Source organism: Scomber scombrus, chromosome 20, assembly GCF_963691925.1.
Source record: "Scomber scombrus chromosome 20, fScoSco1.1, whole genome shotgun sequence".
NCBI lineage: Eukaryota > Metazoa > Chordata > Actinopteri > Scombriformes > Scombridae > Scomber > Scomber scombrus.
This window is the reverse complement of record NC_084989.1, coordinates 15,422,422-15,441,823: the sequence shown is the minus strand read 5'-3', so window position 1 is coordinate 15,441,823 and position 19,402 is coordinate 15,422,422. Positions and strand designations below refer to the sequence as shown.

General features: G+C 40.5%; 1 protein-coding gene across 1 annotated transcript in view; it reads right to left on the bottom strand.

Moving 5' to 3' along the window:
- LOC134002250 (sodium/hydrogen exchanger 9-like) overlaps positions 1 to 19,402 on the bottom strand; it is a 60,088-nt gene that overhangs the window by 16,937 nt on the left and 23,749 nt on the right. Inside the window, exons 11-12 of the mRNA XM_062441560.1 lie at positions 17,103 to 17,214; positions 15,987 to 16,140 (exon numbers count right to left, since the gene is read on the bottom strand). Of these exons, the coding sequence (XP_062297544.1) occupies positions 15,987 to 16,140; positions 17,103 to 17,214 (266 nt within the window). The remainder of the gene's footprint in view (positions 1 to 15,986; positions 16,141 to 17,102; positions 17,215 to 19,402) is intronic.

The window sequence follows — 19,402 nt, the reverse complement described above, 5'->3', positions numbered from 1 at the left end:
AAGTGCACAATTTGCCGTTACATGTCGGTTTTTCAACGATTTTTCAGGCTTTTCAAAATATATATATTATTCCTGCATACTTTCAGTTACAGACTCCATTCAAACGTCAAAATGTCTCATCTATAGATGTGTGTAATTTGGTCTGGCTATGTTTTATACTTTTTGATCTGCGGCCCCAAATGTGCACCCTGTTCCTCTCCCATTCAATCAGTACTCTGCCTGCTGTCTGTGCATTCTCTGTTCACATGCGCTCCAGTCGTTAACTACCATGGCAACGACTGTGCGTGTGGCTCAGCCAGGTTCATTTGTGGTCTTAGTGTGCCATTTATTATTATGTTTCTTAAACCGCCTCTTTGCGCCTTAATTTGACCCCCTAAACCTGCTCCAAAACTCACCAAATGTGGAATGCACATCAGGTCTGGCCATAAGTTCAATAAAATGGAAAAAAAACAACGTCGAACTCTCTAGCGCCACCTAGAAACAGTAAAACGGCCACTACGCCTGATAGTAATGTCGTAGAAAGATCAAACCAAAACTCAATTGTTTGTCTTATCAAGACCTACAAATCACGCGCTGACACCCCTGACCTAAATCCAACAGGAAGTGCACAGTTCGCCGTTACATGTGGGATCTTCGATGATTTTTCAGGCTTTTCAAAATGTATATATTATTCCTGCATACTTTCAGTTACAGACCCCATTCAAACTTCAAAATGTAGCCACAAGTCTCATCTATAGATGTGTGTAATTTGGTCTGGCTATGTTTTATACTTTTTGATCTGTGGACCCGCATGCGCACACTGTTCCTCTCCCATTCAATCAGTACTGCTGTCTGTGCATGCTCTGTTCTCATGCGCTCCAGTCGTTAACTACCATGGCAACGACTGTGTGTGTGTATGTTCATTTGTGGTCTTAGTGTGCCACCCAGTGGAGAAAACTTGTCATGATACCTGATAAGGAAGTTTTTTGATTCTAGTTCAAGTTTATTGACTGTATTATTATGATTTTAGATATCTGTGCAGTCTGTCAACTATTTCACTGACATTGCTGTCAAAGTCTAGATCAAACACGAATTACATGAGCATGAACTACAAACATATCTACAGGTTTCACTGGAAATAAGTTCCTCTCCTGTTTGACTCATCAAAGTGGCAGTTCATTTCAGTTGCTCAGTCTAAATGTCTACACATACAGAGAGAGAGATGGTGTGTGTAACGTGTATCTACTTATTGCAGTGTCCAATAAATGCCCGGGTCTGAATGCGTCTGAATGCAACTGACGGAAACTTTTCCACTTCGCCGCGGCCCGACGTGCGCAAGGGGGCGAGGTCCCGCCCAACGCTGCTCGCAGCTTTAATTTATTTTATATTTTATATTTGAATGCTGCATTGGACTGCTCAAACAGTTTCATTGTATACTTGCAATGACAATAAAGATCTATTATATTCTGATCATGTATTGATAAAATGCACTTGTGGTAATTGAACATTTAATATAAAAGCTTTAAATTAACTACAGGTAATAATACCACCATGTGAGAATTTTAAAATTTAATTTAAAAGTAGGAATTATCTATTTGTGGCAATCCATACAACAGTTAATGAAATATTTCTGACTGATCGACAGACCAACTGACTGATATTGCCACACAATTAGCCACTGATGCATTTTCTCTTGTATCATGTCAATCTAGTATTAGGATCTGCCTGAGCTTCATGTACAGTAGGATTGAAGAAAAACAATACATTCAAAACTGCAAATGTACTGGATCATTTCTCTGTCTTAGAATGTCTCTCATAGTTTGTCACATTTTTAACTGTCAATTTCAGAAGAGTGAAGCTGACAGCCATCAGTGTTTTTAAATGATGTCAGTTTAGCAGGAAGGGACTCTTTTAGCATTTCAGCCAGATGGATCCCTGTGGAGCAGAGGAGGCAGTGGGAGCCAAAGATATTATTATCACACAGAATTCATTTCCCTTTTCCCAACATCCACCTGGACATCTCCACATGGAATAGGAATACAACCTAAACTTAGTGCAGTGGTCCTTGGGGGGTACAGGGAATCGCTAAAATTGGCAGTGAAGAGCTAGATAACAGTCTTTGCCCAGGAGGATAAAATCTAGGTCTATCTATTAAACTAGTATCACATTTTATTTAATATAAGCATATAGCATTGCATAGCATAACAATATATAGTCATTGTTGGATGTTTTGTTTTCCCCAAAGTTATTTTGTTCATTTTTTGGTTCACTCTCTTTTTTTTAAATTCTAAGCTCACTTTTTAAGATAAAAAAATGTGAAAGTGTTTGCTCTCTACAGACATCAATGCTATTGTGATTACTCACAAAAATGGGAGGTGAGTTATTGCTTTCAAAGAAATGAACTGCAGCCAATTTTGGTGGTGCAGATTTACTACCCTTAAGTAATAATAACATTTCTTTTGACAAATACATTACTACACAGATATATTACTAGCTCACAAGCTCAGCCCCAATAAAACTTTCACTATTGGCATGGAAATAAAGTCATGGAAGGCAAATGTGTAATAGCTATTCAAATGCTTTAGTTATGCTCTGTGTTTGGTTAGTATTATTACAAGATGCACAGAAGGGGAATTCAAGCAATGCCATGTTGTATTTACCTCCTCAGATGTCTAGAGTTTGCCATCAGTAAGAACTATTAAAGAATATGTGCAATGGTTAGCTGCACACAAATATGGACATCTATGCCAAAGTCTCTCGCAGGCTCAGTCAGGTCCACACTGAATTGCTCTAAAAAGCCCAAGCTGTTTAATGATTGTTAATGACTAGCAAAGTGTTCGAAAATACAGTAATGGCCTGTTGCATTACTGTTCCCTGGTGTGTGTGTGTATGTGCAACGGTCGGCTGGGAAATCATAATGAAAAGGGATGTGGTTAATGAAAACCAGTTAATTTCAAGAAAAAGGTGGTAGATGAACCTTTCAGTAAGTGGACTACTCTGATGGCGCTTGCCTGGAAGTCTATTTCAGCTGCCAGAACATAATTTGGGGACAGAACGAATCCCTTTACGTCGCTTCGTTTCTCCTTTATTCTTCCTTTGTCTCACTCTTGCCAAAACTTCCTCAAGGATGAGCGATCAAGTGCTTCCTTTCGTAACACTGGGGAAACTCTTCCATGGCAGCCACTGGGGGAAATATAGATGCTGAGTTTGTTTGTTATATTTGGACAGTGCTATTTTTTCATGGTAGACGATCAAGGACAGTGTCTGCTGGCGCCAACTTAATATAAAAGGAGAATCTCAGAGAAAGGACTCATGGCTATATGGGTTAACATGACGAAGCAACTGCATCAGCTTGTTTTTTTGTGTGTTAGACTGTACAGTATGTGGCACTGGGCTAATGGCTTCTTGCTTCCTGCTGCAGAGCAGAGTGGAGGGATTTCTTTGTCTTTTTACAGCAACATTGGCCTACTTTTTTATTTTGGTGCTTCACCTCAGGCTTGATATAGGCACGTAAATTAAACCTGCATTAGATAGAGAATTACAAAGTGACATTGTGACCACTGTGTAGCTTCTTTTTCAACCTGACTGAACTGACACAGGTAAGACAGCAGTGGATGACAGGAAAGGTGGTGAGATGAAGCAAGTGGTGAGAAGATGGGGAAATCGCAGGCCATAGCAGCCAGCTGCTCTGGATGACCATTAGTTGAATCAGCTCCACAAATCAGATGAGGTGTCAAATCACTGTCTTGCACCCTCCGGGTGCAGAGCTGGTATGCTGTCACGTCTGTAAATGTGCAGATGCATGTGTTGCAGCTGCATTAGTGTTCTGTAATAGCTAATTTTGGTTTTGGACAGGGGTATCATCACACCACTATCTCCCACCTGCTCACTCATCTGCTGCCTCATCACCCCCCCCTTACTCTGCTGCACTAACTCCTTCACAACACTGCTGCTGCTGCTGCTGCTGTGGAGATTGTTCTCTATATGTAGGTGCTGATGAAATTTTGAGGGCGAGTGGTGAATTATTTAGGAGGGAGGATTATGAAAGCAGCTTCTTGGCGCGTTACTAGAGGGTATGAATCGATATGAGCTCTCCCCATCACCACCACCACCGCCACCCCCTCCTTCCCCTTTTTACTCCCTGAAACCACAGACCCTCTGAACAGAAGTCCAGACACATGGCCACGGCAGACTGGACAGCCAGATGCACTCCGACGCTGTGTGTAAAAGAGGCTCAATGAAATACAGTGCACGAGCCAATAGAAATAGGATGGGATTGTGTATCTATGTGTGTGAAATACACAGAAGGGCTTAATTCAGACTGACCACATCCCACAAGAACAGATGGCCAAGTAAAAGCCTGCCAAGTCCATTCTTCTGCCTGAAGTCTGGGGTCTACAGTCCAAGTCAGAAGGGTTAGAAAAAAAGACAGGAGGTCATGCACGCAGATGTAGAGCATGCATACACACACATTTCTGTGGGTGAAGTCTCACCCTGAGCTATGTACCAGTTACATAACAGTTTCACACAGTTGCCTTCGATGAAGATTTGATTTCATGGACTTGATTTGTGCAGTGCCAAACCTCGGAGGCTTTCAGGACTGAATAAATGACCGCCTTCCTGCACTCGCTCTCTCGTTTCACTTGATTGTTTCATAGTAAGTTGGTCTACATCCATTTCTCTGTCTATGCCCCCTCCCTCCTTTCTCTCTATGTGTGCCCATTCTGCTGAAGCATTAAATCTGCCTCTCTTTTTTCATCTGTGTATTGGGAGTATAATAATAATAATGCTGTTGTTCCCTTTCTGGCCAATGATTTCCAGCCTTAAGAACAAGCAGTTGGGACCAAACAAAAAACACATTGGGGATCTTGGATTTCACAGTACCAATCAAAGAAAAAAGGCAAGGATTCAACCCTTGGGAAGGCAAACATCATTCATGTGATGGGCAGAAAATCATGAATGCCTCACAAGGGTGACACAGTGTCACCAGCTTGTACCTCCATTTGCATGTTCCTTAAAGGACCAGTGTGTAGGATTTAGTGGCATCAAGTGGTGAGGGTGCAGATTGCATCAAACCAATCTCCCCTCCCCTTCACTTTCCCCTTCAAAGCATTAAGGAGAACCTGCAGTGGCTGTGAAATTTAGGCAAAATGCATAAGGCCTTCTCCAGAGTGAGTGTTTGTTATGACTACTCTATGTAACTGTGGAAACATGGTGGTGCAACATGCTCACACTCATAAGGCTGATGTTTAGAAAGTAATGTACCATGTCCAACACCTTAGCTAAGCATGCTAACATTTGCTAGTCAGGTTGAGCATGTTAGCCTGCTGATGGTAGCATTTAGCTCTGCATAGGCACAGCCTCACAGAGTCGCTAGCATGGCTGTACTATGTCTTGTTAACTTTTCATCTTAAATGCAATGATGTTGGTATAAGCAGCACTTTGGGTGAGCTCTATTTTGGGTTCAATTCCAAGTACATTAAGTGTTTTAGATATTATAGCTAAATTTAACAACCTGTCTGACCTCTCGTGTTTCTTGCCCCAGACTCTCTTGCTCGTGCTGCATTCAAAGGCCTCAGCAATTAACTTAGTGAGCAAAGTGTTTTCATAACTGACAGAATGAAGGCTAGATTGAGGGAGAGGCCCAGTTGTAAAAGGAAACCATGAATTTTCTTTTATGAGTACAAAATGAACTTGATTTAAATGGATTTCACAATCTTTTCATCTTTTCAGGCTGTCTCTCTGCCTCCAATTTTCTGACTCCCATCCTTCCCCTTCAATGTTCTTTCTGTTAATTCTTCGAGAGGCAGAGGGCTGAAATTATAGAGTTCTAAAAATAATGGCTCTATAAATAAGAGGTGCCCATTGAGAGTGATTGAGAGGCGAGGTCACTAGGCAGCTAGGGATGCTGGGTAAGCTGGATTCATTAGTGCTCTCTGCTTCCAAAGAGTAGCCCCCACAACTCTCCCACACAAACAGATGCCGTGGCTTCCTCGTAAACGATACACAGTGATGCAGCGTTAGGATCCAAAGTGTTTCGAGCACACTTTCTTCAGCTACCTCCACAGCTCTCTGCAGTGTTGTAAATTTAGCTCCATCAGGACCATCCATCAACCCTCATTACCACTTTCCCCCCTCCTTCAGCGGACTCCATGCTGACCACATTCTTAAAGCATTGTTCACCCACCAGCAGAGTGGTAAAATGTGTTCATTTGTGTGCATTTGCATTTGTGCATGTTGTGAGAGTGTGCAGCGGAGGCACCCCATGTCTGTTTTATTATTCATACTCGTGTGGATCTTCTTTCAGCCCACAGACACCTGCCAGAGATACACACAGCACATACTGATGTTCTTGCTATATTTTCTCTTCCACCTCTCTCCCTTGCTGCTGCGTTGTGGCGTCTATCTGAGATCTCGTTTAAACAAACATAAAAATACTCTGCAAGAAATCACTTCATATCTGTGTGTATCCCATTCACATATAGTAGGCTACTCATGCAAATTCTCTGGCAGTGTATTTAGAGATCTTTCTGCCTTCATACACTCAGAGAAGCAGGCACACACAAACTAACACACACCAACACCCACACCCACACCCACACACACAGAAAAGGATACCTTTATTGCCCTGATGCTCTTTTTAATGGCCCTCCACCTCCCTCTCCGTATTGACGTCACATCCATTAGGCCGTGCCTCTGGGCCTTTTTAGTGGAAGCTGGAGCACAGGACTCCAATGTACGAGACCCCCGTTCAGAGTCAATCTCCACCTGATAAACTCGCCGTATTGGCTGATCTGACAGAAGCGGTTACCACGGCAATCTGTCCAGTCTCTCTGCACACCGCCACGACTATCAATCCACTGTGAGAGAAAAACCCATTGAATTGTGTGTCAGAGGAGAGCTCTGCATTAACAGTAGCACATACACACTCTATGAAGCGCTACCCTTTTTTATTGTTTATACCCACACACCCAGACACCCACACCCACACCCACACACACACACACACAGCTCAACTATCAACTCACACAGGAGTGTTGATACTTGAGGTGAGAGAGCACTATCTGTATCTGGTGCCACAGACACAAACCCTGGCAAGCTAATGTGAAGAGATAATGTTTCACGTCTGATCACCATCAGAATAATAATTCACTGGCCTCTCCCAGCCTCCATCTTTCTCATTACATTCCCAACAGTAACATCCTCAATTAGGGTCTTTCTTATCCTGCAAACAAGCCTGTCTTCAGACACCAAATGTATCACAAAAGCAATATCCTAAAACCCAACAAGTTGCACTGATACTTTCCTCCTTCATGAATATAGAATGAGTGTGTAGTACATAGGCAACTTCAGCCTTTAGCAAAACAGAGTTACTTAGACGCTTATGATGACAATGCTATGCTGCCTGGAAAAGACAGAAATAGCAGATGAAGGCTCGGTGTTGTGTCGACTCAGAGTAGGGAGCCACTGTCGGACGAGGACCGGCTGAATTCTAATGGCATAGCCTTTTCCCTGACTGAGAAAAGAGCCGTCTGAAATGTTAAAATGAAGCTTGGTTCTTCAACACTTGGGAGACATAATCAATGGTTGGTGCGGCTGGCTGAACTTGCAGGGCTCCGCTGTGACTTAGTGCTGCACTTCTAAACCATGTCGCCAACTGGAGCTGAGCTCAATGTAATGAGAAATGAGACTTAACTTTCAGTACAGCAAGGGAGAGAAAAATCACCTAAGGAGGAACAGAGGAAGAAAAAAAGTGAGGAGGAAATGAAGAGAGCGGAGAAACAGAACTCCAGGTTGTTTTGATAAATAATGGCGACAAAGTGTTCTGGGAACAGTATCATAGCTCCAATCCATCACCGGATCATCAGGCTACATTAATAATTAATGTGTTTTTGTAGACATAAAAAAGTTCAATGTGTACAAATCAGACAGAAGCTATTTGCTTGACAAATCGGATCAGCATAGAGACAATCACCGGACCCTCCTTGATCCATTCTAGACAGGACAAAAGAAAACTTCACAGAAAGCTATTGTGCAAAAAATACTGCATTAGATATTCCATTAAATCATATGTTCATACATTTTTAAAGCAAGCAAGAATGTTTTTTCCCCTCATTTCTAAGCTCCAAAGTCAACCTAGCTACAGTGTATATAGATTGGTTTTCTAATTCACATTTCTGTTACATTTTCCCTATTTCCTTTGGCAATGAAGCAATCAATTTGACTGGACACAATAAAGAATATAACCAATGAAGGAGAAGACAAGATTTAAGCTTCTATCACTCTTTTCCTCTGTCTTATTGTCTCCTTTCCTTATCAGGAGGCACAAACCTATGCTGGAGTCATTCATCTTTGGAGTCCTTTGAAGTATCTTCCATCCAATCACGTTGACATCTTTTTATTATGGACAGTGTGTACATGAGGATATGTGGGTGACTTTCCTCTCTCCTTCAGTCTGTAATGCCTACATATTAGAGGGGAGGGGGTGTGTGCCTGTGTGTGTGTGTGGGTGGGTGGGTGGGTGTAGCCTTTACCTGTCTTATTCTAGTCTTACAATGTGCTCACAATTGCACACGTGTTATCAATGCTCTACAGGCAGATGGATGTCAAAGGAGAGAGAGAGAGAGAGAGAGAGAGAGAGAGAGAGAGAGAGAGAGAGAGAGAGAGAGAGAGAGAGATATAAGAGGTCAGTGGGGCATGAAGGAGAGCGAGTGACATCAGAGACACATTTTTCCACCCATCCATCTGTCCACTCAAAACAAACAGGCCAGTCATTAGGCCGCGCTCCAGCTGTTACGTCTTAGCCTCCAACTTTTGAACACTGTTTATTTATGTACACACCCACACACACACACAAACGATTATACACAAAGAGAGCAAGGCCTCCCGCCTGTCCTACACTAGTTGCCCTCTGTAGCAACCGTGACGTATTTTGAAATAACATAATCTCAAAGAACTTTACAGAGGTAATGGGTTGCATGTGATTTTCTCAGCTTGTTATGTCTTTCAATCACTCGCTCCATGGAGTATGCAAATTAAAAAATTATACCTAAACAGTACCTACCCTTTGAGTGACATTATGTATGGAAAGCAGAGATTAGTTATAAAGGACTGTAGTAAACACACAGTGATAACTATTGTTTATCTACAGCTAGTGTACTGCTACCACAAATGCACAAATGTTAAAAGTATAATAAAACTATTAGTCTGTGCTGGTTGGAAGAAAAATAATGATATTCAAACTGAAAGGGCTTGAAAATGACATGACTGGCCAATGTTCAAAGCCTAGGGGCCCCAGACTGCTCACTGTGACTGGGTCTCAGATCTCCCTAGGGATGGCCTGCCACCCCCAGCCGTCATCAAAGCCAAGGAGACGGGGCGAGACGGAGAACCGGCACTGTGACATTGCATGTGCGTGCTTCTGAGTGTTTCTGATACTGCTTGTGCATAGAGTTAGACACGGCAAAAGAAAAGACAAAGACAGAAACAAACAGAACACAGAGGAATTGTACTTTAAACACTGCAGTGTTATTTGTTGTCATTTAACAATGCTGTTCGTCAGCACAATAGCAATGTCTGTTGAAAACAGACAATGGGTCTTTCAATCTTTTGATACTTTTGAGAAACGTATCAGTGTTTTTAGTATGTTTTATTAGAAATGATTTTTTTTAAAAGAGGAAAAAAAGCTGTCTCAAATAGTTGCTGTTTTAGTGGAGTTTTACCTCTGAAAACAGTAATGTTGCATTTTAAACTATTTCAATCTTAACAAGAGGTCATCATACTAGTGGCTTAAAAAATTGTGACTTAGATGTCGGAAGCAAACAAGACTATTTTTCATGATGGTGCAAAGCTTGTGGAGGCACAAACACTGGCAGATTGCCAGTTTCAGCAGCACAAGAGGCATCTCTTTGCCCTCCTGTTCTTGTTCAGTCATTTCATTGCCCTGAGCAAGACGGGTGGAGTCGTGTAGCTGAGTGTAGTTACGCCTTAGCACAAACACAGCCACTCTGTGCATAATGTTGTTGGGTGCACATGTACACATAGACACATTTAAAATTACAGAAGGATTTAAAACTAATGCTGAGTGTCGAATTGGGGTGTTTAACAAAAAAACCCTTTTGAATATAAAAAACAAAAAGTGAAAAGCAAACAAAAATACAACTAATTACTAATAACCGAGCTTAATGATTTTTGACATACTCTTGAGTAGTGCAGATACACACTCTTCAGTCCATCGATAATTAGCTGATTAACACCAGGTTTGGGGAACCACTTACTAAAAACAATGAAACCAAACCACCAGTCAAAAGTTTGGACACAAACACACAACTCTTGAGTGGAATTGTAATAGAGACACTTTATTTAAAGTATATACTGTATTACTTAAATGTTTTGTTTTACCAGCCCCAGTTACATTACTGGTTTAGCTCACACCCACCCCCCTTGCACATTTCTGTGATATGTATACCGGCGGATATGTGTCCTGAATATTGCGCCTGCCTGCATATTTCTATCCCCATGACACTGCTGTCTTTGTGAGTAGTCATTGCATCTCTGGAGCCAACCACAGTACAGTGCGTTGAGCCTTCAGGGCTGTCATGTTTCAGAGAACAGCTCTGTTTTCCTCACTTCACATCCCAAACTCCCACCTCCACTTCCCCCCTTTCATCTCCCTTCCCTCATTTGACTGTATGAAGTGAAGGGACAAGTTACAACTTTGAAAGACTTCATTTCAGTGAATAATACATTAAATCTCTTCACCTGGAGCAAATTTAACTTCCATTCCATCTCTGAAATGATTTTGTAGGAGTGTTTGAAAGTTGTACTCTGTGTGAAATTACTCCAGTATTTTTTTGGGTTACTTTCTCAAAAGACCTACCACTTCAGGCATCAAATAAAAGAAAGAGACACTAAAATGTCTTTTGTTTCTTTTGCTCAAGAAAGGTGGTATCACAAGTAATTTGGTGCTGGTTGTGAGTGTGTATGTGCAGCAAAGCAGGCTGGTCTGCACTCCTGCACTGTATATACAGGAAATAGGGATGGATATCTATATTTTCCAGTCTGCCTTATCTAATTTGCCCATGAAGGAAAAAAGTGATGAAAGATGTTGTTTTTTTGCAGATTTGAGAAGGCAAGACAAACTAAATAATTGAATCTCTGTCACATTTTATCAGTGTGGTACATATGCCTCTTTTTTTATCACCTTTGCCCAACGTGAACCAGTAATCTCTGATATGTCAACAGAGGGACTTTCCAACCAAAAAGTGTGCATTAGAACATTTACAAGTCAAGAATAACAGTTCAGCTTCAATAACTCAGGCTTAAAGGAAAGACCTATTTTGATATAGTATGTGTAGCAGTGTTTGCTCAACCTGATTCAACCGGCGCACTCAGAAATTCATGCCATATAGGGATGAGCCAAGCTGAGACGGGTGAGCTGTCTGTCAGACTAATGTGAAATTCATGTGCTGCACGTTTACAAAGATGGTTAAGACTGAACCCAGATGAGAACGGTACAGTGAAAAAAGAAAACTACCTCAGTTTTCACTGAGCTCACTGTTCAGTCAGACTTCAGCACACTAGACAAAATGTGCTTTTAAAGACAAGACTGTCTGCCTCCCTTCCTCTCGCCAACTCCTCTCTGTTCCTCTCCATTTCAGTCTCAATTTCAAGGTACATTATTGCTCACACTTGAGAGTTTCATCATGCCGCTGCAAAATAAAGTGATTATTTACACTTAACCGCATACAGTAATGAAAATACTATTTTCCTGTATTGTGCTGTGATAGTAATTATTGATATATCTGAACACAGCTTACCATGAAACTGTATAATCGTCATTTTTCTTTTCGCTGCTTCTCATTCTCTCCTCTACATTGTCACGCTTGTTGCAAAAAACCAAGCCCAACCTCCAGAGACATTTGCTTTCCAGAGCACAAACCCACACATTTGTCGGTTAATGGTAGCTTTTTTTCTACAGGAGGCGAAACAGCAGACTTCGGAATGCAACAAAAATGCCTAAAATTAAAGATGATAATAATAATAATATAAAAACAAATGGCTCTATTTTAATTGAAGTGCAAATCCAAGTGCAAGCTCAACCAACCAACCAATCTACTTAATGTTGCAATTTTGTGTCCAGGGATGACAGCTGAACCTTGGTGCAGAGCAGCACAGTCTTTAAAAAACTCAGCAGAATATTTACAAGTACCGATAAAAACAATACTTAATCCACAGGGGAGGTTTGGATGGAATTTACTCTTTTATCTGTATACTATGCATATGCTGATGATGAAGTACAAGCCTAATATGCCCTTAAATGCTGGGATGTTAAAAATGTGACTGTATCACAGGTCGAGTAACGCTGCATTAATTAGTGATAAATATAGCTTCCAAAAGCTCCAGAACTACGTGCACATTTCTGTATTAATGGGACCGGTGACAACATTGAGTAGACAACTCCTTAAACTTGTACTCAAAAGTTGTGGTGTGACAGAGACAGTGTTGTGTTCATTAGTGAGTCTGTTGCAGTGTGAGTTCTTCACTGTATTTAAGTTGAAAATGTTTCTATTGGAGGCTTGATATGGCGACTTTAACTGTTTCAATCATTGGTTCTTGTTTTTGTATTCTACACATAGTGTTGCTCAAAATGGGCATGTTTGGTTTTGTGTTCCCATTCTTCACTATTGCCACTGTTTCAACAAATCAAATTCAATGGTCTCATGTTTTCCTCGGGCAAAATTAAGCGCATCTCTTAGTCCAATCTAATCTACTGTATGTATTTCAGGCTGCACATGTGATAATAGAAAAACAATTGGCTTCAAACTATGAGTAATAGAGTCACACATAAGCGTGCTATTGTCTACCACAGTCAGAACAATACTGTGTTTTGCACAAGAGATTTGTGGATTTGTGTTTTCTCTTAGCTTTTCTCGGAAAAGCTGATGTCACAAATTTACACCTTTCAATCTGAATTTAAAGGGTTATTCCACCAATTGTTCACATGAAGTTCAGTTTCCTGCAGTGCTTTGATGATTTTATCATTCTCCAGCCAGGAAGATGCTAGTGTGAAACAAATCTGACCAAGCCACAACCACATAATCCAGAAGACACAGAGCTGATTGCTAAAGTGTTGAACTTTTTTACTCAAAAATATGCAATATGAGTGAGAAATACATAAAGATTTAAAACATTAAGTTCTATAATAGGCGCAACTCTTTTAAATAATGCCTAATTCACTGTTCAGCCAGTGAGACTGCATGCTGATTAGAAAAGGCATTCATGTATTCTTTTAACATTTAGTTAATATACCAATAATGGGTGACCCTTTGGAGTTTATCTGCCAAAACCAGATTCCAGCAGCATTTGGAAGTCACTGGGTACATTCTCAGACCCTGAACTCTTACACAGTTCAGTCTTGGTCAAGATAGGATCTAGACCACAAAGTCAAAATTCCTTAAGCTGCTCAACTGACACTGAACAAAAGACCCGTGATTGTGGACACAAATCCAATGCCCAGGGGGGTTAAGACAGAGATATTGGTGTTTGATCTTGGTGTCTGGTTCATAAATGTTAGCATTACAATGAAATGAAGCTTATTTGGCTGTAAAAGCTCAAACAAATAACTTGGCTGATTGAATTACCAAAGCCAATCTGCAACTCATTAACAATAAAGCAGCTCCAGGTTTTTGTTTCACAATACAAATTGCTTCACTGTCCATATTTTGTAACTTCGGGACAGGGTGTTTTAATGTGCAAAAAAATGTCTTGGGAAGGCATTTTTTAGAAGGATTGTTTATTTTTTATGTATTTGCTTTTGACTACAGGTTATTGCTATCCATAAATTCCTTTCCATGAGTAATTTAAATTTTTATTGAACTTGATTTTATTATTTTCCTTTTAGAGCAGTCTCTTGTTTTTCACTAGTGCTGTTCTTTACAACCTCTTTTCTGTTACTTAAATATCCAGAATAGGAGATATGTGCTTTTGCCTGATCTCTACACATTCAGGACATTTCACTCACTGTTACATTAAGCAGCACTGACAGTATGTAATGTACACACATACATATACACACGCACACACTGAAAGCCACAGGAGATTCAAAAGTACTGCCTTGAAAGACTGTGGGAGTCAATTATACCAATGTGATCTGGGCCATAGATTACACTTTAATAATATAAGTATCTAATTACTGCCTTGCATCCTTCACGCCTCTTCTGCACTCCTTAATCATTATCGCCCACTGGCCTCGAATCACAGATAGTACGCAGACTTTAAAAGAAAAAAAAAAACACAAAACGCAAGGAAACCATGTGAAGAGAGAGGAAACAAGGTAAATGTGTTTTTAGAGAAATGCGACGTCCTCTCCTCTGAAGCATCATGTGAAGTGACGTTTGTTTCTGGTGACGGCTGCAGCTGATCACAGCTGGATCAGCTGTCAGTCGGCTTTAACAGCTGTAGACTTTTAATGTAGTTTGTGTCTGCACATATGTTCACTGTGCTAATACTAATAAAAGGTGCAGTTATCACTGCCGGAGCAGCTGTTTTCTCTCTGTAGCCTGTTACCTGTTTGACAAACACCTGCACATGAATAAGAACCTGCATTCTGTATTTATACTGTGTACTTTTTCCTGCTCAGAGGCACTGAAAACATTTCTACTGGCAGAGCGTGTTTATATTATCTATTAATTATTTGCATCTGTATTTATTGATATTTTGACTGTGAATACATTATTTAATAACCCCAAAATATTAATAGGATGCCATTGGGCTAAATGTGTCAGGAAAAATAGAAATTATGTAACTCATAATATAATAATAATATTTATATAATAAAAGTTAACAGGGGGAAATAACAGATCATAAAAAGATAAATGAAGAAAGTTGTTTATGGTTCTTTTGTTGATCAGACTGAAAATTAACACATTTTTAACAGTAGAATAGATTGAAAACAAATAAAATCAAACTTGAGAGGGATACACTTGACTTTAATCTGTAATCTGTCTCCATTCAGTGATGTTGTGATGGATCAAATCAGTGCGATCAGCTGCAGCATCCAATCAGTAGCTAATATCAAATATGGGGCATGTTGGCCGATAAAAGGCTTCTGTGAGGGCTGCTCTCCTTGCTCCTTGGAGCAGGAATAAGAGTTTACAGAGGGCCTCCAAAATGGCGGACCAGAAAAATCAAATAAGAGACTTGTAGTTGTCCTCACTACGTGTTCTCATTATGTATCTACAGTTGTGTATGCATGGGCTTATGTGAACAGCTTGGCAAGCTGCACTTGAATGTATCTGCTCTGTAACGTGTTTCCAGGAACCTGCAGACCTGCTTTGCCCTGTACACCAGCTGTAGTAGTCACTAATGGAGGGCAGAGAGCAGAGAGCTAAGTGCCTGTATGAGGTTGAACAGCAAGAGGAGGAGGGAGAGGCAGAATTCAAACATGCAGAGAAAAGATTTACAAAGATCTGTTGCATATTAAGTGAGCTGAATGCCTCTAATTAGGTCTAATTACCACCACATATCTGGAACCAACTCCCAGAAAGCTGCAGGTCTGCTGCAACTCTGATTTCTTTTAAATCAAGGCTGAAGACTCTTCTGTTTGCTGCTTCCTTTGATTAAATCAAATAATTATTAATTTCTTACACTGCACAATCATTTTCATTCTTGTATTTTAACCTGTCTTATTCTATTTAGTTTGTTTTTATCTTATTTTCTCCTAGCTCTTCAATGACTGTTTTTTTTATTGTATTTCAGTGTTCTTCTGTGGGTTTCTTTTGCACTTTGTCTCAGTCTTTTCAATGTTTGATGTAAAGCACTTTGAATTGCCTTGTTGCTGAAATGTGCTATATAAATAAACCTGCTGTGCCTTGCTTAATTAAGCTGTGTCTGTCTGTATTCTTACACCACAAATGATGCAATGAGAAGGACAGATGGAGAGTCAGGGAAATATGTTTGACTTGCATCATATTGACTGTGTCACTCTGTGAGATGTTAGCGCTAACCTGATGTCCAGACAGCGCAGCATGGGATCAGCAGCCGTACCCAGCACCCCGATGGTGAAGCTGACCAGCAGCAGAGTGGTGGTGAGGATGGTGCGCCTCGCTTCTGTGCGTGTGTCTCTTATAGCCAGGCTAAATGCTATAGCCCCCCTAAAACCTGTGGGCAGAGAAGACATTACAGAGCAAACAGCTGCAACAAATTACTGCCATCCATCAAACTACCACACAACCAGTTAGTAATGATTATTCGAGAGAGACAGTTCTGTTCATGGATAACAGATTACACCCCCACTATCACTCTACTGTATATCTGTTAAAAACAAATCACTGACCAGTTGCTAAAGCAAGTAGCCCCAAAATAGATTTCTAGATTACTATACGGTGGTGACATATTTCTTAAAGCAAAAACAATTCCCACAGCAAATCCTTTATTTCCACGAGAAACAGATGGGGGGGATGTGGAGGTGGTGGTGGTGGGGAGTTTTGAAAAATAGCAAGACAAGGGCTTTTTACAAAGAAACCTTCTTACGTAAGAGGTAAAGTGGGTCAAGCAAGCAGCGAACATGCTGCTGCTGCTGCACTAGCCTACATCATTTTACATCAAAAATTCCTTTCTCCTGCATCATCAAGCCATTCAGAGCTTCATAGATGCTAAAGTGAGGCACTGCTATATTCACTCTGCCTGCCAAAAATACAGCAACCAAAATAGAAAAGGCTGAGGCTGAATTAGTAGGGGAAACAAATCTAAGATTCTGATGATATTGATTGATGCTAAAATTCCTTACGTAATGAGGGTAGTGAATTATTATAAAGCCTGAAGACAGCATCTTCCACAGGGAACACATTATCTCAGTATCCTCACTAACGTCATTAGCTGCAGTCAGTGAAGACCAAGCAATGATTAAAGAGTTTTCATGGGATACATTTGGCTGAAACTTTTTATGTTTTAGTTTCTTGCAGCAATAACATCACCACCCCAACATCTGTCACAATAGCAGCCAAAGATGTGGCCAGTAATGATCATTTTTAGTCATGTCCAAATGTTAATCTGAGACTGCAAATGAAGACAAAACACAATAAATACTGTTTATTGGTATTATAATAGTTTGTATACAGTACCTGCAAACATCATGAAGTGCTGGAAGGTGCGAGGGATCTTGGTTGTGCGGCCCAGGTTTAGCAGGAAAGATAAAGGGTAGATGCTGCATGCTCTTGATATAAAGATGGAGAGCTGTATGCATTGAGTGCAGACTAAGGAGAACAATTATGTCATTACACACTCACAGCAAGCTATCATGGAAATTTGTGTTTTCTCCTACCACATATTTTTGTATCACACATTAGAAACCCTGCAGGCCCCAGAGTTAGAATTGCCCATCTTTCTTTTTTCTAAGTTATTACAGATAAGAGTAAATTATTCATGATTTAGCTTAGCCTTTTTGTACAAATGAGACAAAAATGACACGTAATTCCATACTTTGTTGAAAAGTACAAATTCTTTGTGAGATCAGACTGTAAAAGTACACCACTGAATATTATCATGTCCCTTCACATACGCAAATACACACACACACATAAAACCATAATCTCTGAATATTTCCTGTTTAGGATGCAAACACAGCAGTGTGGCACCATGCCGAGGCATGAAGCCCATCAGGCTCTGCCAGCTGTCTCTGCCCTCCACACCCACTTTGATGTTTCACCTAGGATGGGACTGAATGCTAAGTGTCCTGAGCAATGGGGATAGGGGATATCGGTACTATCTGGGATGTAGCTGCTGTCCTGGATTTTACTTTACATCTGGTCGTTACTGTACATATATATATGGCAGCCTGAGACCCACCAGTAGCTTCTTGTTGACGGTACCTAAATCAAAACTATAAACCAGAGGAGACTTTGCAAAGGAATCTGTCAAGCACTTTTGACTATTTTCAAACAACCTTTTTCAGACCCTTTTTTGAAATTTAGTGTGCAAAAAATCCTCTGTGCAAACAGGTACCCCTGCTTTTGTATCATGGCAAGAAGGAATTTTAGCCATTCTACAGTAATTCCAAATATGTTGCCTGAAATAATAAAGGGACCGATAACTTAGGCAGGGGACCTCATTTTGACAGGGCTATTACTAAAACAGAGCTCCCTTGCACCCTGCAGTCAATATTAGATCTCATGCACCCTATGGATTTTCAAAAGCAATATCCTGCTCCCAAAAGCAGCCATTTCTCTTTATCAAAGGCCTCTGAGCTATTTGAATGGAGGTAATTAAGCACTTTCATCTCAGCCTCTTTTCCAATAAAGCCCATCTCCATTGTTACTGGCAAGGGCTGCAAGCTATGGCGATTAAAATCTACTGCGTAACCAAAGAGCGATTAACAGGGTTGAATCACTGGGGTTATTTCATTTTTATAGACACTTTTAGTACTGTACAAGAGGACTTCAACCTCCATTTATTCCTGTTTGTACATCCGGGTCAGTCGAGTAGGTGTAGTTAGCCAGATTTTCTTCACGCTAAGCTTTTGTTATGCAAGCACCATTGAGGACGCTAAACGGGCTCAGGTCAAACATTTTCTCGCTGGCAGCCCTTCACACTGAACATAAGAGCATTGAGGAAAGAAAAATCTGCTCAGTCAACTCTTTCTCTGGCTCCTTTGACTCTATGGTGGAAGATGGATTGTAATAATAATTGCTGGCCATCTGGGCACTGGACTGTGAAAGAACAGCTCCTTGGAGTGCGGCCACTAGAGTCCTTCCTCAGGCATACGCTATGGTCATGCCAGCTCTCAGGCAAGGACAATTGTACAAGGGTGTTGCCAGCAGTCAAGTGCTGCCCCTCTGCTCCCCTCAGGAAGCAAAGCTGATGGATACAACAACAGATGTGACTTATCAGACATCTGTTATGAAAGTGTAACTTAAACATTGGTTGATGTGAGTCATTGTGGAGCTGATGGCTTTTTGATAATGTATTGTGGCAGCATTGCATTCCGGCCTACAAAGGCTGCTGCCACAGGAGAAACTAATTCATCTTGTTTGATGGATTTCTGCCTGAATGGGTTTTACGTCTAAGTGCAAAATATTTTAGAAAGAAGCTCTTGGTTTTTGACATTTTTTCCCTCACATTTACTATTGATGCTTTAGATAGCCTCTTTTTTTCAGTTATACACCTCCATATACAAACTGGAAGTATCTGGATGTAAAGTCAGATTATCTATCAATCTCTTAATATTATACTAAAAATGCTCCATTTACCATCAAATTGAGGACTTTATTCCAGTTTGGTTTTTAGATTGTTTTTTAAAAGTCTGTGGCTCATCTAATCAATTAATCACTTATGAAAAGCTGTCTGCATTTGACCAGTTACTGGTAATAAGACAAATGGCCAAAAAATAAATAAATATGCATCACAAATAGCTATCTAACAGTGT